Source organism: Halictus rubicundus, chromosome 2 (assembly GCF_050948215.1).
Source record: "Halictus rubicundus isolate RS-2024b chromosome 2, iyHalRubi1_principal, whole genome shotgun sequence".
Taxonomy (NCBI): domain Eukaryota; kingdom Metazoa; phylum Arthropoda; class Insecta; order Hymenoptera; family Halictidae; genus Halictus; species Halictus rubicundus.
The window spans coordinates 14,037,053-14,062,110 of record NC_135150.1 but is presented as its reverse complement, the minus strand read 5'-3'; the positions used below and the strand labels follow the sequence as shown (position 1 = coordinate 14,062,110).

Below are 25,058 nucleotides of genomic sequence, written 5' to 3'. Positions count from 1 at the left end.
CATTTTGAATTCTAGTCTGTTATGCAACGATCTGATAATTATTTAAATGATTAGCTGCTTCGATCGCTGGCCGGATCTACGGCGTAAAACCTCGAAATACCGAATATTCCGCAGAAATGATTATTCTATCTTTAGTTCGATGGACGTCGCTTTGTAGGATGATTTTACGGTCGACGACAGCTCTCGATCAATAATCGTAATTGGTATCGACGGCGCGGAAAATACCGGGGAATATTCGATAATTTTCCGCGTGCAGTTGGCACTCGATCGGCCCTCGAAAGCCTAATTGGAAGTATCGCGTTCGAACTGTCCTCGTAGTCGGCTGTCCCGCGTGTCGCGCCGGTTTCGCAAAAGCGGAGCCGCGTGCGAATGAAAGCTCTCGATTATTTCTCGCTCGATCTTCGGGGTTTTGTCCCGTTTCAACCGGATACCGGTGTGCAGCTCCGACGTTTTATCGCTCGCAGATGTTATCGCCGGTCCTTTATCACTTCCTCCTTACCTAGTGTTCTCCCCCGGGAACGGCGACTTCGTCACCGGACAGCACAATGTGCCGGCAGGATCGCCCACATGAGAGAGAGAGGCTTTCTTTCTCTCTCTCCCTCTGTCTCTCTCGATAATTCAACGGGAGAAAAAAAATCAATAGTACAACCACCCCGATGGGGGGTCCCCTAACCTGCATATACACGTAGACGCCGTCGTGTCCACCGTCGCTTTCTACCTCGTATACTTAATGAGCCAACCTAGTGGCGCGCCACGTATGCTTCACGCTCGACAATGCGAAATCGATGGTCAAGCTGCTTTTTTTCAGAGTTTCTTTCTACCGTCTGGATTTTGCTGATCCGAAGAAACAAAAGTTTCCTCGCGAGGGGTGATCGCCCCAAGCCTTAAAACTGCAATAATTTTCATCCATATTTGCACGTTGTGCACAGACCTGGTCGATAGGGGTTGCTAGGAAGTGTCTCATAATGTTAGTAAGAATCTCCCGGAAAGTTCACTCGATCAAGTCTGCCTATAAGTCAGTTAGCTGAGAGGCTTCTCTCTTTGGAGATAAATCTGATGTCTGAGATTGCAAACATTGATTATGTACGTAGCAAGAGAACAGTAAATATTGTTCAGTGTCTCCGTTATTTAAGACTTTGTCGCATAATTCTCTAAGAGAATTATAATAATAATCTAGTTCTCTAAGCACAATATTCTTAATATTTTAAAAAAATCCTCGACTGCAAAGGATTAATACAGTAGTACCTCGGTAATGGACACAGAGACATCCTCATCATTTTCTGGAATTTTTGGGGTCTGAGGGAATCTCTAGGCTTTCTTACATTGCTAGTAAAGAGCGCAAATAATATTTTGGCACATCTGCTTTATAAGATAGAAGCAAGAAGAGAAAGAATTTTTCTTCCTCCGCGACCTCAGTCACCAGGAGAAGTTGAAGCTCCGCAGAACAGCAATATCGAATCCACCTGGACGTCTCTGGCGGATTTTCGAGGCAGCACGCTCGAAGGACCCAGGGAGATGAATATCGGGGATCGAAGTTGTCGAAGAAAGCTCGGTTTCTCTGGCGAAACGTCCAAAGGAATGCCCGCAAGAGCGAGTCGCGTCAGAGGACATTGTTTCCTGGTGGATATAAGGTGGTTGTCTTTTTGTATCAGTTCCAGGAGACAGACCGACGCCGAATGGGGATCGGCGGAGCACGGGGTGGGGGGGGGGGTGTTGGGAACTGGCAATTGCGTAGAAGGACTGCGTATCGATTTCTGAAAGCGAGAGTGAACACGCACGCGAGGCTCGAAGGAAGCTTCGTATACTGTAAAAGAAGCTTTTTCCTTGGTCGACGACCGCCGATGAATCTCGTTAACTATTTCGAGGGTGAGCGAACTCGAGGCAAGGATGCTCGCAAGGGTTCTCCTCGCAGCCCCTGGGGACAGGGGTTAGGGAGGCGAGCACGTGGAATGGCGGACACGATCGATTTTTCCCGGAGATTTTTCATCGGCAATCGGCGTCGACGCTTTGTTCGACGATACCGACCCCTCCCGCGGCTCGCATCGGCAAAACGGTTTAATCTTCGAGCAACCTACATCTGTTGTGCGCCGCGCCTCGAATTACGTCTCGCCGTGGTAATAATCGGGAATTCGTCGGAACCACGGGAGCCGATATTATTTTAGTTCGAACGGCCAATAAATGGATCCACGCGCGACGCGCTCCACCGCCATCGCAGCCGCGAATGATTAAAAAGATGATCGTACTGCGGCAATATCGCGCAGAAACGCGTTCACCGCGCCCTATCGAATTTGCGGTTCCAAGGCAAAACATTCCGAATCACTGTTTACACTTTCGGATACGCATTCCGATAGCAATCTGCAGAGGTCATATTCGTGCGATTACATCGCTCACAAAATTGTGGGTAAATTGACCGAAGTCCGTTCAGGTATACAGCGATTTCTCTATATATGTCGCCAAGACCTGGATGACAAATGTCGCGCAGTTATCCCCAATACCGCGGGGTATACCCCGTGAAAGGTCTCGGACGCCGAGGAGTGTAAACATAACGGGTATATGTCTCTTGGACGATACACGACGCTGGCAAGACCCGTGTTGTTGACATATATCGAGCATTCACTGTACTGTTTAAGTTTGTGAAGTTCAAACGTCCGGAAACTGTCTTATCATTGCTAGATTGAAGGTCGAGATATCAAGCAAGAATCTTATATTCTCAAAGAGGACATGTTCCTTTGACGTTTGCTCTCTTTTTGAGAATCAAAGGACGAAGATACGAAAATTGCACCGTTCGAGTACATCTTGCTCGCCTCCACTGAAGTCATAAACGACATTCGAGTCTCCAATATTAATTATTAATGGCAGGCTCGTATGAAATATCGATGTGCAAGAAAGTAAACACCAAAACGGAGTTGCCGAGCCGATGCGACGGGCCAGTACACTGCTTCTCGCTGGCAAAGGGGTTAATATTTAATTTCCGTGCTCGTGAATTATATGGCCAGCCATTCGAGTGCTAGCCGGATCGTATCAAAGTAAATCAACAAAAATCCATATAGACCACCGAGCGAGGGGTGGAGATCCGAATCAAAAGGTCCGTGTCCTTATCTGGGAGCGCAACCGACAACGCAAACACGTCGAATTGCTTGCTTCCGGTACGCGGGAGAGACACACGCCCGTGGTAACCGAGTCGATGGAGTCGCCAAGGACACAAAGGACCCTTCCTTCCCCCGACAGAAAAGAAAACTAGGGGCGGGGGAGGGCCTTTAAATCGTGACTTTCGACGGACAGGACTGGCGCGGATCCAACGGAAGCGTTTGCACGGCCGAAACCGGAGGTCCTGCTTAGATTTACACGGAGTTCCGTCCGACGGACCCAACTGCCGTAAATAACCGCGGGAGGAACAAAAATCCTACTCGCGGACTGCGAATATACGACGCCGCGACGCGCCAGAGCGCATAAAATTTTCGCATTACTTTTATCGCGCCCGCTTTGTTTCATCGCGCTTGCTAAATCAACCGTCTTCACTCTCCGCCCGTTTTTAGCGGAACTTTGATTACGCGAAAATGTCCGTGTCCATTCTACTTGCAAACGTTTTACCAACTCGAGCATTTTATGTTCCTCTGATATGCTTACACGAATAATACCGATGATTAGATTGTGAACCTTCATGCAACATACAAATTGTTTGTAAATTCTTTTAATCCGTCTCCTGCTTTAAATTGCACTGAAATAAATGCATAAAATCCGCTGTCTACCGATGATGATTGAGAGGAAAGTACTACGCCGGTTTGCGGAATATTTTTCCAGCATGAACATCTTCATTCCTAACAGATGTTGTTCAGAAATTTAGCGACTTAAATTATAAATTTTTACAACAATCCCTTTAGTCTTCACCTTTCTACACACGTTGATCGCTTTGGAAGAAACAAAGACTTCAGAAACGAGAACAACAGTAACAAGATGATTCCACAGAGTATAAATTCGAAAACTATGCTGGGAAAAGTATGTTGAAGATGATGGATCATGTTTTCTACTGAGAGAATTCGGCGTTTCGCTTACGTTTACAAGAACCAGCAAGGTTCGGAGGATAAAGACAGGCTTCGCAAATTGGCGTTACAATTTCCATCAAGAGTCATTGTGCCGGCGAGCATTATGTTGCAAATAAGAGAAATGTAAATGGCACCGGGGACCGTGCGGGCCCTATCCCTAGACTTTTTCTACATTTCGAGGGATTAACATAATTTCCACGGAACAATAGGAGACACCAGAAGGTCCCTTAATGGCCGCCTTCCAACGCTAAATGGCGTTGCCCGAGAAATGCGACGGTTTGCATTTAAAGCAACCCGCAGAGCACGCCGGGCCGGCCGTTTCGAGAAATCGTAATAAGGAATTCTGTTCGCGGGCTTCTTTTTATCAAGGCGAAGTTTTTTCGTGCCGGTGTATTACAACAACGGAAGAATAAGGGACGAGGGACACGAGTGGGCGGAAGAGCCTTAAGTGCCACGGGACAATCTCAAAGAACCGCCTTCAAATCCGCGGCCAAACTGCATCGTCGAGTCTAATTAATGTAATCACTGACCTCGTCAAGTGTACCGCCGGCGATCCAGGCTATTTACTTGTTGAAAGGGTACGATTAAAAATTCAATTCTCCCCGGAGATAATGGGTTACGAACCTCGAGCCTCATTACTCGCTTCGCGGAGGGAATTTACTCGGAGTCGTCCGCGAAAAGCCTCGGATTAGCGCGACCGCTTTGGGACCCGCGAGAAGCATTAAACCGGGGACAAGCTACTTCGTCTTGACGTACGCTGAACGAAAAACGAAATAATCAAATTAGTTACCAAATTATTCCATACCGTTCGCAAAGTTTAACGCGAAAAGGCACCTTCTAAAATGTTAAATAAAAATCGATTGGTGCAAAAGAGAACAGGGAGATTCTACATAAAACCGCGGAAGAAATAGCGTTAAAAGATAAATATAACGTAGGGAGCTCTTGCTCAACGGAGCGTAAACTCTCCGGATAATGTTCGCAATCCGTCTAACTCGGTGATCATCACCGGCGAAACTTTCTGAATCACTTTGTCCAACTACGCCCGCATTGTATGGAACACCGTGCACAATTTGAAGTAACACGCTGCTCGACGAAGTGTCTCTCCGAAGTCTATTTCCGAAAATACGGCCATTCAGAACGCCAACGGAGACGCGGCAAACTACTTTCATCCGTAACCACGGAGCCGTGATTCAACGTCTCCCGAGATGTTACTCGAAAATTGTGGGCAACGTCGCCCAACGCACGGCGCGCGCTCGTGTTACAGCATCGTTTCCAGCCTCGAATTTCTCCTAATAGCCGTTTTGACGTAAGCCCGTCTAAAGCCACCCGGCATACAACACAGGCACACCTAGTCGTATTTAAAGATACTTTGACGCACGTGGTTCCGTATCTTTTAAATGTCGCCGGTGGGCGGAGGACGCTAAGTGTTCGTCAGACGGAAATGATTTCGGGCGTCCGCGTACCGTGGCTTAACAGCTCTTCCTTTCCCCACACATACACACGAATATCTCCTCCGACACACCGACCGTGTACTGTCGTCGCACAATGCGCAGACTGTTCGCCGGATCCTCGAAAAGATAAGCGAACCTCTTCAGCGAGCGTTCGCTGTCCAGGTGATTCGTGCCGCTCGCGGCGCGGCGTTTCGCGGCTAGACCGGCAAGAATTATCTGCGCTTTGAGCGAAACAGACTCGGAGACGAAAATCAAGTCTCGAGCTTTTTAAATTCGCTTATACGTACACGTTAACGCAATCTATGGTTGCTTTTGGAATAGCCGGTACGATTTTGGTGTCCAAGAACATTATTATATTTACACAGCAGATCTTTGTGCAAAATAAAAATTGTCTACATCGATTGCAAGAAACAGGAGTCAAATTTCATTCTTTCTTTAACGACTTTGATAAGATGGAAATAATGCAGCGGTATTCTTCAACTCTTCTATCATAAATATATGAAATATTATAGGAATAAAAGTGTCTTCATTAAATGTTTCATCACCGAGGTTTGAGAAGATGATGTAAAATAATTGTTTGATCTGTATCTTTAAAATCCCCTAAATTAGACCTCATTAGGGACTTTCATCAGACCTTATTATCAATAAGAAGATCTTCCGAGTCTAGGAAAATTTGCAGCGAGGATTGCAGAGTCTCATTGCGGAAAAGGTTGAAGGCAGAGTCGCTTTTAAATTACTATTGTAATCCTAAGAAAATGGAAGTAGAGACCGGGATCAGAATGAACAGCATTAGCTTCCTGTGCTCCGCTGAACGTAGGAATCATCGTCTTTTTCTCAATATAAAAATTTCACTGTGTTGCGTAAACACGTGGCTGGCACCATCGCCATACTGAACCGCGTTTTCTCCTTTGTCCGATAAAGAGGGATGAGTAGAACACTCATAAATTTCTGACGGTCACGAAACCACTATGAACTCTCCGGAGATACGAGTTTCGACAACGTTAATAGCTGCCAGTGATTATGCCAGTAAAACAGTGATTACACGCTCTTTTCTGCGGCTGTACAGGTCATCGGTCTTGTCGAAAAATATTTTGTCGTCGGGATTCTTTAAATCTTGCTTTACAATCACAGCTGACCCGAAGTAGGTTGATCAGCATTTGCAATTGGTGATAGTAGGGCGCGCGTGAAGATGATACTCATTAGACTGGCATCAGGAATGAATTGTCGGACGGTGCAGTGGGGAAGATAAATAAATTGCTCTTCAACACACGGGAAAACGAACTCGACCGGGAGGAACGAAGATATAGCATCTCTCGAGATGCTTTTTTAAACGCTCGAAGTATAGCTCCCTTTATTCTGGTTGAGCAACAGAAGATAATACTAGGCGCACTTGAGTTCGGATTGCAAACATTCGAACAGGAAGAAGTGGGGCAATTTTCCTGGGTTCGATGATACGCGGTACCGGTTTCCTTTGTACGGGGAAACTATTCATAGAATCAGTTGCAAGCACCGATATAACAAAAGCTCGTTATTTAAAGGATTCGAGTTGACGAAGAAAAACAGGGTCGTCTTCCTGGTGTAAGAACGGATCTGCATTCAACATTCAGCACACTTATCTATTTAGGACAGGGATGAACGATTTAACCAGTCAATAGCAGAAGTTTAAAGCCCATTAAGCGTGAATACACGGAACGTTCTGAAATATGCGATCTAAACGCATGCGAGCATACGCCAACGGATAAAATGAAACTGAAAAATTCTCCTGCGAGAAATTCCGTTATCGAAAAATTCTAACATATGGAAGATAAATGAAGCAACGTTACGCGGAAACTCCATTTACGTCATTCCCTTAAAATATAAATACAAAAATATTGCACAGGAAGCTTGATTTCCTTCTCAATTTTTTGTCGCGATGATAAATTCAGTACCATCCTATTCATCATTTTATTCATAATTTCCTTTTCCATCAGTTTTCGTAGCTTGTTCAATTTTTAAATTACCCCACATGCATATACTACTTTCAGTTTAAACTAATTTGATTATGCCCAACTAATAAATTTAAGTAACAAGCATTTCCAGAAATTAAGAATTTAATGTACGGAGTAGTTCAATATTCACCCGTTACCTACTAGAAACCTATGAATCAGTTTTTCAATAACTGTAATTTTAATGAAGCTCAATTATTCCTGTCTAAAGATTCCAAAAGAAATCAGCAAATTATATTTTTTTGCATAAATTATTAATCTACGAACAAAATTGTTACTGCCATTAATAAATCGACTAACAAAACCCCTGCGAATAATAAATTCTTAAAAATCAAAAACCTCCGGTAAGTAACGTATCAGCCGCAAAGAGAATTTCCTGAAAAGTCTTCCTTAAATGGAGGAGGTAATTTATTTGAAAAAAGTACTCGAAAGAATTTAGAAACTTATATTTTTTATAATACATTCTTAATTTACGAATAAAAGTGCTATTAGAAAATTCGCTAAGGAAACCCTAGCTGTGGATAATAAATTCTTAAAAATCAAAATCCTCCGGTAGGTAACGTATCAGCCGCAAAGAGACTTTCCTGAAAAGTCTTCCATAAATTAAGAAGGTAATTTATTTTTTTTTAAAACGCTCCAATGGGCACAGAATTTTTAATTAATAGTCGTCGTCCTAAGCACCCTCGAAGTGTGGCCCCAACCCGAAGCTTGCGAATGCGCGCGCAACCCACGTACTTTTAAATTCAACTTTACCGAAAATGTCGCTCGTGGTTCATGTTCGCTGCGAGAAGAATCAGCTTTGGATCATGCTGGACATGCGATCGCGAATCCCTCTCTGCAATTATTGTATGCCCGCGTTATTGGCTTTCGTGACACAATGTTATCGAACGCGAACGATAACGTTCATTGCAAAGTGGGCGCGTGCGGATCACGGTGAAAGCTCGCGAAATGCAATGCCGCCGCGCGCGTGCCGACGACGTCACGCAACGACGGGCAGACCACTAAAAAAAAGTCCGGGACGTGTTCGGACCTGTACGAACATGCCCCCCCTCCCCGCCGTCCAACAAATCCGCACAGAATTGAATATGTCCGAAGTTAATCGCGCTCTTAACGGTATACACCTGAACCCGAACGCTCAACGGCTCACCCGTTGAAGCCTCAAAGTGCCGTTTATTACTCTTTTACTTTCCTCGTCATTCCCTGCTCTCAGTTTCACGGTCCGCTGCCGCACTATTCATTGACAACTGTTCGATCACGCGGACATTAACAATGGCTCGCACTGCAAAAATCGTATCGATATCGGCCGTGAATTTCGAAAACCCCAGGCGCAATGTTCATGGTATTTATGAATTTCACGTTCGGATAGCAAAATTGCGCTTTCATTCAGAGACATCGTACTCGGGAAATACGAGACTATCGAAACTTGATCACGACTATATCTGTAACGACTATCGTTTCGCTCACTTTCTCTACAAATATTCACGGATAACCATTGCGCGTTTTAACGTGATAATACACGTTTACCAGGCGTTATGAACTTGACAGATCGACGAGCTTAAATATTTGGGATGCAGCATGGAAAATGTTTGTTGTAGTCCGACTGAGATTAGTTTTTTAATGATGGTTGAAAAGGGGTGCTTTCATGCTGTCGATTTCGTAATGCACAAACGGGAATATCTATATTTTCAATCACGCATTTGCTTGCTCCAAAAAATAATTGTTCGGATTAGAAATGCACCGAAATAATAAATTGCCATTATCGAGTAAAATACGAGAAACCATGAATATTAATTCGTCCGCTCGAATGAAAATAAAAGAAATGACTAGAGAGACAGAGATTAAGTGGAAAACACCTTTCCCACGAAAGTTGAGTTTATCGATACTTTCTGTTTACAGTTCCTTTCGCTGGAGAATCTTGAACCGTGACAGAAACACGAATTAATCCGAAAAGTTTTGAAAACTCCGATTCGAATCGACACGAGAAACCGAGTAATCATCTCTGCGAAGGATGATGCTTTTTAAATTGTTTGGAAACTGGCGACAATGAGTAGCTAAAGGTCAATGGCGTTCGTTTGTTTATTATGGTGGACAGTTGGGTAGGTGTATCTGCTCGAATGTCAAACATCGCGCAGAATTCTCGGTGCAGTTCTCTGTTACGGGGAAAAATTCAGATTAATACGATTTTGAAATTCACGTACCTATCTTAGAGCAGGATCCTCGTTGTTCTTCGAGTAATCCGCGTTCGGTGGTGTATTTAATATATCGTACAGCACATTTTAACACACGCCGGGACACACTGTGCGCAGCAAGAGTCAACGAAATGCACCACGAGCAGACTGACAGTTACCACGGGTTGTTCATTATTGGAAAATCTGCCTTACAGGCTGCTCTTGCGCAGCCGGCGCGATACTACCGACTTCCTCCCCTCTATCGGCCGACGCCATTTGTACCAACCATCCTTCCCTCTAGCAAAGAATATGTATAACGAGAAGCGACACTCCGGGTGGTACTTTTGTAGTAGATCGGTGGCCTGTCCCTTTAAATTGGTTGTATAGGAAAGCGGGAAATTTGAATTAACTGGATTTAATATTCTTATTTCGTGTTAATGTCTAATAATTAGAAATCTATTTGTGTTAATTTATGATAGAATATTTATTAAGATTGGTTTTTTAAGTATTTACATTAATTTTACAAGAATGAAAAGTTGAAAAAGAAGAAATACAATGAAATGATAACTGTAAAAAATATATTTCAAGAATATCCATTACGGATATATTATAAAAATGTTTATGACAGATGAGTTATGAACAAATACGTTACAAATACATTATCGTAGCTTACATTGTAAACATATTACAATGTAAATATATACATATACGTACATATATTTGCAATTCTAGTCTCTTAGATCATAGAATGCGACTTGGTAACAACTTTCTTATCCATTCATACTATTATACTATCATTCTTGCATACCGTTAGTTTCTCATACAAATATTTCTAACTATTATTTCTTACAATTAAATCTACTTATAACTAGTAATATAAATATATATCATGTAATTTTGCTTATAATAATTAAAAAATAATAATAAAAAAAGGGACTCAGTTTACAATAATTTTTTCCTAACGTCACACTTTCACACCATGTCCTTCCACACACATCCATCCCCTCCTTTGTTCATATATCATTCCTCTAGGCTCAATTTCTTTAAGTCAAAATGAATTAAAATAAATAAACTGCTCCAATAAAATAATGAATAGTAAATTAAATATATTACATATATGAATTTAAATATATTACAATATATATTGTAAAATATTTATAGCGCAGTTCAACGAGGATTGCCGAAGTTTATCGATCCTTACCGAATGGACCTTTAAATTGGTTGTATTACCTCATCTCTCTCTAAAAGTAGTTTCTTTGTCAGAGTATTGTCTCTTATTATACCTCATATCCGTATCGAAAAAATACGGTGCCTTGTCCCTGCACAAACAGTTCAATACCCACGGCTCATGACACATGTCAACTATAAAATCAATCATGTCCCAATACAGCTTTGAAAACATTCATTTCGAAAATGTACTAATAAATATTCTATTACGAATTTTATACGCAAATTATTAACTCGAGGTTCGTTCATGCCACTCGCTGTCTAGAACTATCCATATTTTATCCTTTTTGTTTTTACCATTGTGGAAAAAGTCAAGAATCTCGAATGAAAATAATATAGAGATAAAAAATGACGCGTTTACACCCGTAACAATGTGTTTGTTTCTGTTAAGCTGATAAAGGTACGAATGCTTGTCGACATTCTAGAGATTACGAAATTTATCTGAAACTTTGTAAAAACGACGCCGGCAACTATGGAGATATGAACATTGGCGATGCAGTAAACCCGTCTAGAAAGCGAGTAGTCTGTGGAAACAGACAACCTCACGGAGGTTGGCTGAATTTTCGCAAAGTGAATTTCACTTGAATATTAGATATTATTTTCCTTGCCTTACCTTCGGGTGATGAGAGATTCGCGTTATTGTTGAGTCGCGTGCCCGATAGTGCAACGGATTATAGCACATTATTTGGTGTAATTCGCTATTCTTTAGAAAAATATACAGCGCTTCACAAAAATAAGATATCATGGCGGTACCTACTACCGGTGTAGGTAAGTATTTTATATCTGTTTTACAGGCTAAAGAAGCAAACGACAAACAGATGTATTGTTCCTTAAGAACTGATGACTACACCGTGTAATACGTCAAATGAATCACACATGAAATTTTAAGTCTGCAACCAAATCTGTGCAATCCTCGTGAAATATAAGATATTGTTGTACTTCTTTCACAAGTTATCACGCACAGTAAACGTGTCTAAATGTAATTAGAGATTTGTCAGGTTCTAGAAGATATTTGAATTCTTTTACATGTTCTTGTGTTGTAATTGATATAAAATTAAGAGGGGATCGTGAAAATATTAATGAGTAATAGGTTACACCATGCTTAAAGTCACAGATTCATAACCTGTACCTGTACCAGGTTTTATATTACCAGTAGCCTAGAGACAGTAAACTTGCTTATAGTCTATTAAGAGATAACTATAATTACTGATTTTTAGTTGTGCCACGAAACTTTCGTTTACTAGAGGAATTAGAACAAGGTCAGAAGGGTGTAGGTGATGGTACAATCAGTTGGGGCTTGGAAAATGATGATGACATGACTCTTACACATTGGACTGGAATGATAATTGGACCACCTAGAGTAATTTATCTCAAACATTTAAATTCAATTGGACTTGCGCATAATTATTATTTTTTTACATGAGCTATTATTGCATATAAATGAAATTAATATTTCTGAAACCTATACAGTTTTCTTTCGCTATAAGTCGATGGCTCGGTATGATTTTCGACCTTTTACGAATGAGGGTACCTATGTGACTTTAATGTGTTCCCAAGTGGGCCAGGAGTAAATAGGGGAAATGTGTCAGATGCATGAATGTAGCAACAAACTATCCAGTGGTTGGCTCAGCAGCGATTACATACGCAGTTGTATGTCATATTAATTCTGATATATGATGGTGGCTCATGGAAATGACACTTTTGACATACTGTGAATGAAGGTACCTATGCGGCTTTACTCTGTTGTTGAGTAATCCGGAAGTGAATAAGAAGATATGCAAAAGGCGATGTAGCAACATCAATAAAGTTGTCAGCCGAGCAGCAATTGTACAAACATGACATGCCTTCTCATTCTGCTACATATGTACATATCATATGTGGTTTGACTTTATTCGTGTGTCAGCTGCGAGAGAATATAGAGAATGAGCAACAGGCAAGGGTAGCAACAGACCATAAAGTAGTCAGCCAAGTAACAATATTTTTTGTTGGAAAAGGATAGAATATGACATATTCTCTCATTCTGGCCCTAAGCAGTGTTGAGCAGACAACTTCAGAAGAAGGAGAGGGGATAAAGATTTTCTTGTTGTGAAAAAAACATTTTCTTCTTATTTCGAAAGAAAACTGTAGTTTCAATTTCAATGAATTTGTTACAGTTACTTAAGTATTATGTATCACTGTTTTAGACACCATATGAAAATAGGATGTATAGTTTGAAAATTGATTGTGGTCAAAGATATCCAGATGATGCTCCTAATGTAAGATTTTTAAGCAGGATTAATATGAATTGTATCAACAGTACCACTGGCGCGGTAAGTACCTGAATTTGTTTTGAGTCTTTGATGATAGAAGCATGTGTTATATGCGTCAGATTTTATAGGTTGATAACCGCAGTGTACCAGTACTTGCAAAGTGGCAGCGGGAATACACAATTAAGACAGTTCTGCAAGAGCTCCGTCGTTTGATGACATTGAAAGACAATATGAAACTGTCTCAGCCTCCAGAAGGTAGCACCTTTTAGCCTAACCACATGTAAACTCAACACCTCTTCCTTTCTGTGGTAGCATGGGGCGAGATTTAATCAAGGTACCGAATAATATTAAATGGGTACCCAATAAAGACGTATGCTAAGAGGTAACATCTGTATAAAAAAAAAAGAGGGTGATGATGACTAAAAAAAAGTTGAATCAGTGTTTTCAATTTACAGGAATATTTTTACTTATAAAATTTTAGGAAAAATTTATTTACCTATTATTTTGTAATTCTAAAGCCCATTTCATGTACATGTACAATTATTATTTTGCTTTTAATATTATATTGTAAAGATATGCCCTCGCATTTGATTGAAGAAAATACTGTTTCAGCTTTTCAAGTTGATACAATCTAAAACAAGAGTCATATTTTGAATCTTAAAAGCTGGAAACACAGACTGTGTAATAAAAGTAATAATCAGTAAGAACAACTTATGCTTTCAAAGTTTTTTAAAATAAAAAAAAAGAATTGCCTGAATACGAATTAGAAAACATTTCAGTTTGTGCATAAGTGCCATTTCATGATCTGTGGAGGTGTCTCAGTAATTACTACTATAGACCATTCGAAATTTTGATAATTTATATTTTTGTGTGCTCATTTTGCCAAGCTTTACTTTACTTCATTCTCTGTTAGTTGTTACTAAGATATTAGCAAATAACAGGTTGTTGAGATCAATAATTGATGTAATGATGTGCCTTTTTGTGCAAGTAGCATAAAATTGTGCATGTATTTGAGCGTGTTTGGTTGAGACATCATCCAAGAACGGCCTCTTATTCCGCATAAAAAAAACAAATATGTTTTCTTAATTGATTATACATTATGTTGCAATTGAAAAATACCAAACAGTAATTTGGTTCACAGTAGTATATATGGTAAATGGTATAGTGTTGCATCAGTGAGTACATCAATATATGAAGCATTATATTGAAAATCTTCTGTTTTCCATTCCACTATTTATATATTAGAAGTATATTTTAAGCTCATTTGATCTTTATACCACAGATCCAATAAAACTGTGTTGTTTACTTTTCGAGCTTAGCTTCATAATTGATGTATTAGTAAAATCATATTTAATTCTTAATAAACATCCAAAGTATCATAAATAGCTTTTCAATCATTAGGGAATCAGGTGTATAATGCTAGCGCAATTCTATTATGAATTGCTACAAACTATACCGTTCCATACAGGTATATGCAGAACGGAAAATAGGTTCTCCATAATTATGTTACATTCTAGAAAAGAAAGATATAACCATAAATTATTTGAAACATAATATAATTTTTTGGAGTTTTGTTATCCAAGCTGTGTAGCAATGTCCTTCATTTTTAAAGTAAATCCAAACCAAAGTACGAGATTTTTAACAGAATTCCACACCTATCATGTAATATTATGAAATTCTCAACTACCTGAAACATTATACATACCTCTTTATCAGCTTCGCATTTCAATGTTACACTATAAATAATGTAATAGTGTAATCTAATTCATACTACTAAAAATATGAAATAATTATTACTCTATGTCGATGAAGTCAAGCTTAAAAAAAAAAGAAAATAAAAGGATTTCTTTAGAAACGATTTTCATATTATTACTTTCTTTTACTCCTAATGTCGATACTTTGGGAATTTTTGTTTTCGAATAAAAAATGCATAATTAATTATGTTTAACAATTTATTTAAACCAGACGATGGCATGATTGACTGTAGTTATATGTACAAGGCGTAAGTAGATTGACTGTCAACTGACAATATAATGTGATAGTATGTCAGTTTGGCGCACTATTAGATTTTCCAGAGATGTCATAATTTTCAAATAAGTTATAAAACTACAATACAGAAATCTAACATCGTCAAAGCATTTTCTTTGAGCTAGTCTCTGAAATTATTTAGATTCAGAGAATATTACTTTTTTGTTGTGGGAGTAAAAAGAATTTTAGTAGTCTTTAATGTCGTCCACTTGTGTCTCTTCCAGTAGTATGTTAATGCTGATAGCGCTGTCATTATAATTACCATCTGCAAATAATATAGAACAATTATATCATTGTTAGATTAATAGACCATTATATAAAAAATATATTTGGAATTTCTTACTTTTATGGCAATTCGATGTCTATCATCAAACTCGGGATTCGATGTCCACATAAGGAATGTGGTAACATCCTTTGCTATTTGAGATGCAGTCGCTGGTGTGCCATCACTAAAATCTACGACTTCGTCGAAGATAACCTATCATATTGAATATAAATAATTTTAAAGTAGTTCTAACAAGAGTGATTGCAGTTCAATATAACGATTTTAAATAAGTCGTTTTACTTGCCTGTGCCATACCAAGTGCTCCTCCTGGGAAATATGGGTTGAAATACTGTCCTTCTCTCATAGGCATACCAGCTGGTGGTTCACAATAACCAGTCAACAAAGAGAATACATAATTCTGAAATTTTAATTATGTTTAAAGTAACGTAATTATTATTGGAACTTAAGTAAACAATATAAATGTTAAATCATATGTTTACCTCTCCATTGGGCCTTGCATTAATAATGTAAGACAAATCTGGTGGATAGGAACCATTATTAGCTGCTCTAGCAGCTTCTTCATTTGGATATGGTGATGGGATATGATCAGCTAGTTTACCAGGACGCATGAACATAGCACCATTACTATCTGGACCATCTTCTACCTATGCAAATCAGTGATTCTATTATGGAATTTTTATTTATCGACACAGTTAAATTATTTTCACTACTGTCTAAATTCTTTACTTCGATTTCTTCTGCAATAGCTCTTGCTTCTTCTTCGGTGTGTGTAACACCGATAAGTTCACGGTAAGTTACATATTGTAAGCTGTGACATGCTGAACATACATTCTTGTATACCTCCCATCCTCGCCGCATACTAATAATCAAGATATTTTTGTTTATGCACTCAACATGTTTGCATTTGTAATACTTTATTATATTTGTAATTACCTTGCATGATCTAACGACTTGAATAACCCATAAAAGCTCCAATTATAATCAGGAACATGGGCACCCGAGGATGCTTGCACAGATTTCTCCAGTGCATAAATTAATGCAGTAATTCCTCCTGCTGTTACTCCTAAACATGTTAGTAACTGAAACATTTTTAATCATATTAGCTTTCAATTACTCACATTCTATTTATATCTAATGGTTTGTTAATAAATGTTAAACTTACTATTACTATGTAAATACGTATTAAACGAGAGTTAAAGTTTTGGATATGCATTAGGGTTAGGGGTGGATAGGACATCTTCAAACGATTATAAAAATACACATACCGCTTTTCTACCCTTAGACCACTGATTTGCTGTTGAAAAGTTATGTGTTTGCTGAAACACAAATTTCCATATTAGATAAAACTCATCAAGACTTTAGGCAAACTTTTTTCTCTAAGGTTTACATACTGATGCTAATCAAATCCTTAAAATTGATAGTAATACTAGGACATCCTATACATTACCATTAAAATAATGGTTACTTAATAGCTGCTGATATTTGTGGTTTTACATTACTTTCATTAGTACTTCCCTTAATTTATCACATACATGAAGCGTGGGAGTGTTCATATTAAAAATTATATATTTTTTTAGTTAGAAATTAGATTTTTTAATACAGTCCATGCTATGCTGAAGCATGTATGATCATGGCAGCATCACAATTTTCAGTACTGATCACTATTACATAACATCAGATAAAATGTCTTCGATATCTTTTTCAATCTATCATCCTGTTATAAAACGTCAGTAATTAGCAATTATAAAAATTGGCGAGTGCTTGTAAATTAATGTATCTTTAGAAAAAATGTCATAGCAGCCGACAAGTTGTACAGTTCCATGGGGTTCATTCAGATTACATTTCGGACGGCAATATCGTAACAGTAGCGCTTCGTCAAAGAATGATATTTTTGTAATAAATGAGTAGACATTTCAGAAATTAAATGATGTTTTTAGTTGACATACCTGACTGAATAAGCTTCCATAATTCGTTCTTAAAAGACCAGATTTACAAACTCGACCCAACGAAGCCGCCATGTTGGCCAAAGGTACAATGTACGAAGACGGCTAATCAATGTAACATCTATGAAAAAAATTTTGATGATAGAACAAATTAGATTTTCATTGAATTGTATTTGAAATTTTTTACTATGACGTCTACAGACTTGTTAAGAGAGTGCATATACCTCTTACTAGATGGGCTCAGAAGAAAACGTACTTACACAACTTTCAAGACTTAAGATGACTTTAATCAAGGATACCAATAGTAAAGGACCGAATTTGAAACGTTTGAATTCGTCCACATGTGTTCATACTGTATATAACACTTTTCATTTATATACATACTATTTACCGTGATCAATTCTTCTATATTTTTAAATTACAGAAATGTTAATTCCTGTACATACATAATATTTAAAATACTGTGCGCGCCAGATGATGGCTAGCAAAGTGTATTCGTTCTAACTCTAAAATGATGCATTGGCCAATAGCGATCACCTACCACCGGACGCGTTGTTGTTATTGGCTGAAAAATCGTCATGGAGTTAAAACGAATACACTTTACCCAGCCATCATCTGACGCGCACACGGAACATCTAAATTTGCAAAAGATTATAATCGTGAACAATGCATAATATTTTATTGAAGAATGCGGTTAATCCAGCGATGCTTAATTACGCTACACTTTATAATTTTTTTATTTTAAAGTTTTATTTTATAGAATTTAATACAACTTATGCGTTCTGGATTTCTGGGGGCGTGGCGCATGCGCAATTTCTGTTGGTAGACTTGGCAGTTCGCTGTTGACCATTGGTGTCAGCTGGTGGTTTCGTCAGATGGTATCGTGAATCCTATAATATCACATCGATCACTGTTCCGAAGAAAACGATTCAAGATGAGCGGAGGAATGCCAGAATTGGGTTCGAAGATTAGTTTAATATCGAAGGCGGACATTCGTTACGAGGGCCGACTTTTTACCGTGGATCCTCAAGAATGCACGATTGCCCTAGCTAATGGTGAGTCTCGAATCAAGATGGACACCGAAATCGGTTTTGCCGCTGTTCCTTTTCCCGGTTATTTCGTTGTAATGCCCATCACTACTAATTCTCGATTATTCTCTCCTTTTCGTTTCGAATGCTTCGTTAGCGGAGCGTCATTGAAAATTCTAAGATTTCTCCGTATATATTTTATTTAAAAATGTTTTCGAAACTGTCGGTATTCGATTCGTCCGGTAAAGCTTCGATACAAAACAACCGGGGTCACCCGTCATTTATAACGGGTATTTTGCCGAATATTTTCGGTTAAAATACAGGTTAATGCACACGTTTATCGGCAGTTAATGTATTTCAGACTTCCGCAAGTAGATTAAACTTTTGTTTAACAGTCGCAGAATTACAGGAATTCGTACCGAAATGCAAAGTAACCGAGTTGGAGTTGCAATATGTGTCACATATAATTTATCTAACTAAATCCCCGCATATTTTTCTGTTATTAAGTTTCCAATAAAATTAATTAAATGAAATTAACGGATTATCTAAACTAAATAATGTATAGGTCTACCATAACATTTCATTGTCTTAAAGTTTTCCGATTTATCTAAATGTGAGTAGAACAAATTAAATGTAGTATATGAAAAACATATTCAACTAAAATTTCGATATTTCCTGTGATAATAAAGGATGACTATGATTATACAAAGTTAGGTTGCCTCAAAGCCATACATTACATCCACCATTGTGTGGAATGTTTGTGTTCCATGCTTGTCCTGTTTATGTTCCCTGTCCTTTATTTTTTCAACCGTATTACTAAACTGTTATAATGAATCGTTAGATTTGAATTTAATAGCATTACATATTAGGTTTGAACTTGAACTTCTAGTTTAATACTTATTTTATATTATTATGCTAGATATTATAAATTTCTATTTTATTTAATATTCTTACATTTTACGGAAATTAATATTAAAATATAAAAACCATTTTCTACAATATCTATTAATTTTTTTGTGTTACAGTGCGTTCCTTTGGAACTGAGGATAGGGAGACACAACTTCCTGTGGCACCACAGAATCAAGTCTATGAATATATCTTATTCCGTGGTTCGGATATTAAAGATATTCGGGTGGTGAACAATGTTAGTTCTATCCCAAACGATCCAGCCATTGTGCAGGTAATATGTATACACTTTATCAAACATTGAAGTATAGTTCGATGTCGATATAATTACTATTGCTAAGTGATTGTGGTTATTTATAGATGACGGTACAACCGTCTATGAGCCAGCAGTCGTATCAACCTCAGCCGAGCTATGCTCATCCAATGATGGGTCAGATGGGCCCAATGGGTGGGCAATATGGAGCACCCTATAGCATGACCATGGGCACTATGGGACCGGTATTGGGAATGCCCACTGCTGCTAGAGATCCTCGTGGACCAATAAATAAACAGCCAAGTGAGTTGAGCTTGGGCTCTTCTGAACCCAATGCCATCTCTATCCCAAACTCACTACCAACGGCCAATGTCGACCCATTACCAAAAGACCAATCTCTGGAAGATGGTAAACTGTTTTTGCTATGAACTATCCTTTGCCCAATGGCATGCTTGCTGCTTCTGCTTTGGTAATGCTTGCAAATTTCATTCTATTTAATCGAGTCTATTTTTTATTTTTTATTATTATTTACACATTATTCACGCTTTGTTTCTGGTATGCATCAAAAGTTTGCTTATGCTTTCTTTTTCTTAATCTACTATATTTTGTGGTTTACGTTGTGAATTCCAATTTCTTTTTCTAATTGTTTATTACAATTACTGCTTGTGCTTGAATTCAGTATTGATTATTTTATCAGATAAGTTCTGAATGCTTTGAGCACTTCTAACTTAGTATTTAATAATACATTTATGTACATATTTAGAAATATTTGGCATGTATGGCAGTATCTGAGAAAAACTTCGTTTTTATACAATTGTTTCATAAAAACAAGTCTGCTTTCTAATATTAATAAACTATTTATTGCGAATAAATGAGCAGTTTGTAAATATTATATTATATAATACAATATTAGTCACTTATGCTATTTATTTATTTATTATTCACTGCTATTTATTTTTACATTTTTGATCATGCATCGATTTATATTATTTTCTCGTTGTATGTGTAATGTAATAATGTTGATTATTTTCAATAACTTCCGTTTTGTTGGAAATTTCTGCATGAAAGTTTGCTTTACTTCTTTTTCTCATTTTCATTGACTTTGTTTTATATTTGCTTTTCAAATTTGAATAGCGATACAAGTATTGTGCACTAGCAAGTAACATAATAGCAAGAACAGTTGAAATTTCTCGTAGACTAATCTCATATGTTCTATTCTAAAAAATTTTCTTTTCGACGTAGTTCTTTCTGAATCTAGTTCATGTAGAGCTACAAATGCAAATGAAATGTTGGACATCTCTATTCATGTACCATATATTAGTTTGCATATTTAGAATAAAGCGTTTCAATAATTACGATTGTTACACAAAACATGAATATGATCGGTTCATATTATTATCATAGGTGTATTAGATCTTATCAGTGGAGGTTCAAGATCAACGACTCCAACTTCATCATTGCTGACAAGGAAAAGTCCTACGTTGGATCAGGGTGTTCGGGTAAACAATCAGCAACAGCAACAACAGCAACAAAGTGGCACTATTGGCAAGCTTGGTGATAAGACGAATATGAGAACCATTCAACCTGCCCGACGTGATCATGATAGGTAATTCTATTTTGTGTAAAAAATAAGTTGTTAGCAGAGGTGTGCAAGAACTTGAAAATGTTGGGCCGGGACGGGTCGAGAATTTTATTCGGGATCGGGGCGGGTTCTTGAATAGATCGGAATTCCCGGGGATTTTCGGGATTGTCGAGAATTTTCAAGATTATTCTCGGGAATTCCGATATATTCGAGAATCTGATTCATCTCGACCCCATGCATTTCCGATCCGTCTCGACCATCAGGTACTCAACATTTTCGGTTTCTCGCACACCTTTGGTTATTAGTGTTTACGTAGAATTTGTTTGTCTCTATCACTTGTAGCACTTCTATAGGATTTTATAAATTGTGTTTCGACGTACAGCCATGCTGGTAACAAGGCGGGAGGCGCTGTGTCGCAGTATAACGACGGCAAGCGTGACCCAATGAAGCAGGATGGGCAGATACAAGGTCAAGGTGGCTACGCGCAAGGTGGACGAGGGAACCGCGGTGTTTGGATGAACCGTGGAAACATGAGGGGCCGAGGAAGAGGTCGCGGAGGCTTTAGGAATCAACCTGGTAATGCTGGTGCCAAACCGAAGAATACCCTGAAATTCGACAACGACTACGACTTCGAACAAGCCAATACCGAGTTCGAGGAGTTGAGGTAAACGTGTTTTCCACGCTTAATCTGCGCTATGTAGCATGGTTTAGTGCCGGATTCATTTCAAGTACAATTTGAAATGTGCAAAGTGGATACCATGCAAGATTAAAGTTTATGCGTTTTTTAAAGTAGTGTATAAACGTAATTTATACATTGCTTACGCGACGCAGCAACAAATTATTTTCCTATCTCAGTGTGATAAACGTTGATATATTCGCAGGAAATATCCAGAGTTGATGTGTGATTGATTTCAGATCTCAGTTGGCGAAAACAAAGATCGATTCTGGGGCTGATAATGAGAAAAAGGATGATAGCGGCAACGAAACCGGAGCAGGCGAAGGAGAACCTGAGGAGGAGCCGGAGATTGTCCATTATGATAAGTCGAAATCTTTCTTCGATAATATCAGCTGCGAGGCTGTCGAGAGGAGTAAGGGGTGAGTATAATAATGCTTTGAAAAGCATAATCATAATGTTTTTAACACGTTACCTACCGGCGATTATTCAACGCCTTTTAAATTCTGTGATTCATAGCTGAGGATTTATTTTAGTAATCACAGTAACATGGTTATTCAGGAATCTATTAATAGGTTTCTGGCAGGTAAAGTGTTAATACTGAAGTAATTCGTTAATTCGTGTAGATGTGTGTGAATTAGTAAATTGGAAATATTAGGCGTACGTAGGATAATTAAAAAGTTCGAAGCAACCGAAAGAGTCGTTGATAAAAATTTCATTTTGTATGTTCGAAGAAAAACAATTTCGCGTAACGTGAACATATCTTGTTCTTGTTCGATCGTTTACACAACAGGTATACAATTTGTGAATTTTGATAAATTATAAGAGAAAATGAGCACAGGAGTTTGCTAATCGAAGACTTGTTATTGTGGAGGTAAAGGGAACTGAAAAGTAGCACAACACGGTACTCGCAGAATTGATAAATTCAGGATCGAGAAGTAATCTGAATGAATGAATGAGAGAGAGAGAGAAAGAGAAAGAATGCTTGTGAATCGTGTGCGTATGCAGCTTGTAAATCACGTTATGTATACCTTTGAAATGTTACAGTGGGTTCCAACGTACAGACTGGAGGACAGAGCGTAAATTGAACTCTGAAACGTTCGGTGTGGCGTCAACGAGACGCGGTAGTTTCCGTGGACGCGGTTTTTATAATCGTGGGATGGGAGGCATGTACCGAGGTGCTGGTGGTGCTGGTGGGGGTGGTTTCCGTGGCGGTTACAGAGGCTCCAGAGGTGGTAACCGTAAACCAGCAAACCAACAGCAACAGAACAATCCCGGAAGTCAAAACCAACGCACGACCAACGAACAATCCGCTCCTCAGTCGCAGCAGAACAGTCGCGTTGTGTCCTTTTGAATGAGCCAACGCGCCACTAACTATGTATAAGTATTCACTCTAGATTAAGATTTTTACAATACGTGCTCTGCCCTTACGGACTGATTTGAATTCGACTTCACGGAGGATTCAATGATTCACAGATACAATAGAAGAAAAAAAAAAAGAAAAGAAACACAAACGACGTTTGAGTGTGGGCGGGGAATGGTGGGAGTAAGAAAATAAAAAGGGCGAATAAGAAAGTTCTCTGAGAGAACTTTATCGAGGATCATTTTTTTTTTGTATCGCCGCGTTAGAGTTACACTGGTAGGGAATTAAACGGATGCTCGGGGCGGAGTCCTGCGTTTGAAATTTCTCGACAAATAAATAATGAACTTTATTGTTATATAGGTAGTTAATTTCGAAAACTCGATATTCAGAGCCATTATGTCCTACGAGTTAAGAAATCGTCGAATGCTTGATAAATGTTTAACAAGTACAATAACACACGTCGGACGTTAGAAATGTTCGCGAAACAATAACCCACAAGAAGCAACTGTTTTTTGCGGCATCCTCAGTTAGGCTTGTCTCGAGCCCACACACACACTACTACTATTCGGGACACGAGAAGCATACAAACTACGATCACGAGAGAGAAAAAAACGCTATGAATCTCAACGGGAATTTCCATTTTTTCTTTCTTGAACGCGACACTGCAACGCGGCAGATGCATGTAGTAAACTGTGAAAAAAGAGAGTGCTCGAAACGGTTTCCAAGGGAGTATGGTGGCTGAACGAATGCAAAACTTGACTAAGTTACTATTACACCACCGTGGATTGCAGCTCTTCGCGGTTGAACGGAATAGACATTAGCGTGGGTTTTGAGAAAAGAAAAGGAACAAAGTGGAACATGCGTTCAATCGCAGAGTAGAAAGTAGGACAATACATTATAGTTATTTCGATCAGTCAGAACTTTATTTATTTAAGATGATGACCGACGTATGCGAGTTTAGGTGAGATCATTATCTTGCCCGTACATTTTACACAGCGGGTTTTGATTTTCGAACAAGCGAACACACGGTTTCGATTGCGCCGCGTCGAGGAACCGTGAGCGAAACAAAAGGGAGAAAGAAAAATATGATTGATTTTGTATGGTTGATATGTAGGGGGTAGGCACGCGCGCGAGGCTGAATCCGTACGTCGATTTATTGACTATTAGGTTTTTTTTTGAAACATTGAACAAGTGGTACGTTAGTGTTTAAGTGAAAATGTGAGCGAGAGCGCGCGCGGATGCCTTCTTGTAGAGTTCGACTGCGTTAGGTAGCTTCGAGAATCCTTCGAAGATATCGTTTTGATGTACGAGGACGCTGCGTGTAGCTCGCAGACTGCGTTTTGTGAGAGTAAGACTCTAAAAAGAAACAAAAACAAAACAAGAATGAAGCATGATAATGTCCTTAAACGTATAAGACGCGAGAAACAAAAAAAGAAAGGCAGAATAGGTATATTATTTGCGACTGTTATTTTCTTATGGCTCGCATGGAGTCCCAAGCGTATACAGATATATACATACATAACAATGAGATTTAGTTACATGTAAGTCGAAGAGGAACCTCCATAAGCTATCAGTAAAAGTTGCAAGGTAAAGTTACAAAAACAAAAAAAATAAAAGAATACACGCGTAATAATGAGTAATGATAAGTAAAAATAGGAACAAGGAATATATGGGGGATAAGAAACAAAAAAAAAGAAGAAAATATAACTTTTAAGTTTTATGCATTGCGTGTGTAAAGAATGCACGGTGTATGCGGTTTTCCGATGATAAGTTTTTGTTTTGTACAGCGGATATTGTGATTCCCAATGCTGAAATAATACTGAGATAATAAAAAGGAAAGGAACGTTTAATGTACTCTTTAAGCTCACTGATT

At 38.7% G+C, this 25,058-nt stretch overlaps 4 protein-coding genes across 7 annotated transcripts in view; 2 read left to right on the top strand and 2 right to left on the bottom strand.

Annotated features, from left to right (window-relative positions):
• Positions 1 to 9,909, bottom strand: part of Src64b (Tyrosine-protein kinase Src64B) — an 86,302-nt gene extending 76,393 nt beyond the window's left edge. For both annotated transcript variants that reach the window (XM_076805437.1, XM_076805439.1), the window contains exon 1: positions 9,678 to 9,909. The gene's annotated coding sequence lies outside the window, so the exon portion shown is untranslated. The remainder of the gene's footprint in view (positions 1 to 9,677) is intronic.
• Positions 9,910 to 11,384: 1,475 nt separating this feature from the next.
• Positions 11,385 to 13,833, top strand: Uev1a (Ubiquitin-conjugating enzyme variant 1A). The gene is made up of 4 exons (XM_076805501.1): positions 11,385 to 11,642; positions 12,092 to 12,234; positions 13,058 to 13,183; positions 13,252 to 13,833. The coding sequence occupies exons 1-4, from the start codon at positions 11,618 to 11,620 to the stop codon at positions 13,390 to 13,392; spliced, it is 435 nt and encodes a 144-aa protein (XP_076661616.1). The 5' UTR covers positions 11,385 to 11,617; the 3' UTR covers positions 13,393 to 13,833.
• A 1,228-nt stretch (positions 13,834 to 15,061) lies between these two features.
• Positions 15,062 to 17,739, bottom strand: Cyt-c1 (Cytochrome c1). 2 transcript variants are annotated; one of them, XM_076805487.1, is made up of 9 exons: positions 17,641 to 17,739; positions 17,384 to 17,501; positions 16,703 to 16,753; positions 16,371 to 16,516; positions 16,164 to 16,296; positions 15,917 to 16,081; positions 15,721 to 15,834; positions 15,495 to 15,629; positions 15,062 to 15,416 (listed from the first exon to the last, which is right to left on the bottom strand). In XM_076805487.1, exons 2-9 carry the CDS (start codon positions 17,453 to 17,455, stop codon positions 15,306 to 15,308), a joined length of 927 nt encoding a protein of 308 aa, XP_076661602.1. In that variant the 5' UTR covers positions 17,456 to 17,501; positions 17,641 to 17,739; the 3' UTR covers positions 15,062 to 15,305. The 2 variants fall into 2 exon arrangements, with proteins under 2 accessions (XP_076661602.1, XP_076661600.1); XM_076805485.1 differs by having other exon boundaries at positions 17,605 to 17,687.
• A 468-nt stretch (positions 17,740 to 18,207) lies between these two features.
• On the top strand, positions 18,208 to 25,039 carry Tral (LSM14 family protein trailer hitch). 2 transcript variants are annotated; one of them, XM_076805474.1, is made up of 7 exons: positions 18,208 to 18,435; positions 19,434 to 19,588; positions 19,675 to 19,870; positions 20,972 to 21,173; positions 21,532 to 21,813; positions 22,065 to 22,244; positions 22,870 to 25,039. In XM_076805474.1, the coding sequence occupies exons 1-7, from the start codon at positions 18,315 to 18,317 to the stop codon at positions 23,174 to 23,176; spliced, it is 1,443 nt and encodes a 480-aa protein (XP_076661589.1). In that variant the 5' UTR covers positions 18,208 to 18,314; the 3' UTR covers positions 23,177 to 25,039. The 2 variants fall into 2 exon arrangements, with proteins under 2 accessions (XP_076661589.1, XP_076661590.1); XM_076805475.1 differs by having other exon boundaries at positions 18,212 to 18,435; positions 19,675 to 19,975.
• The last annotated feature ends 19 nt before the right edge of the window (positions 25,040 to 25,058 follow it).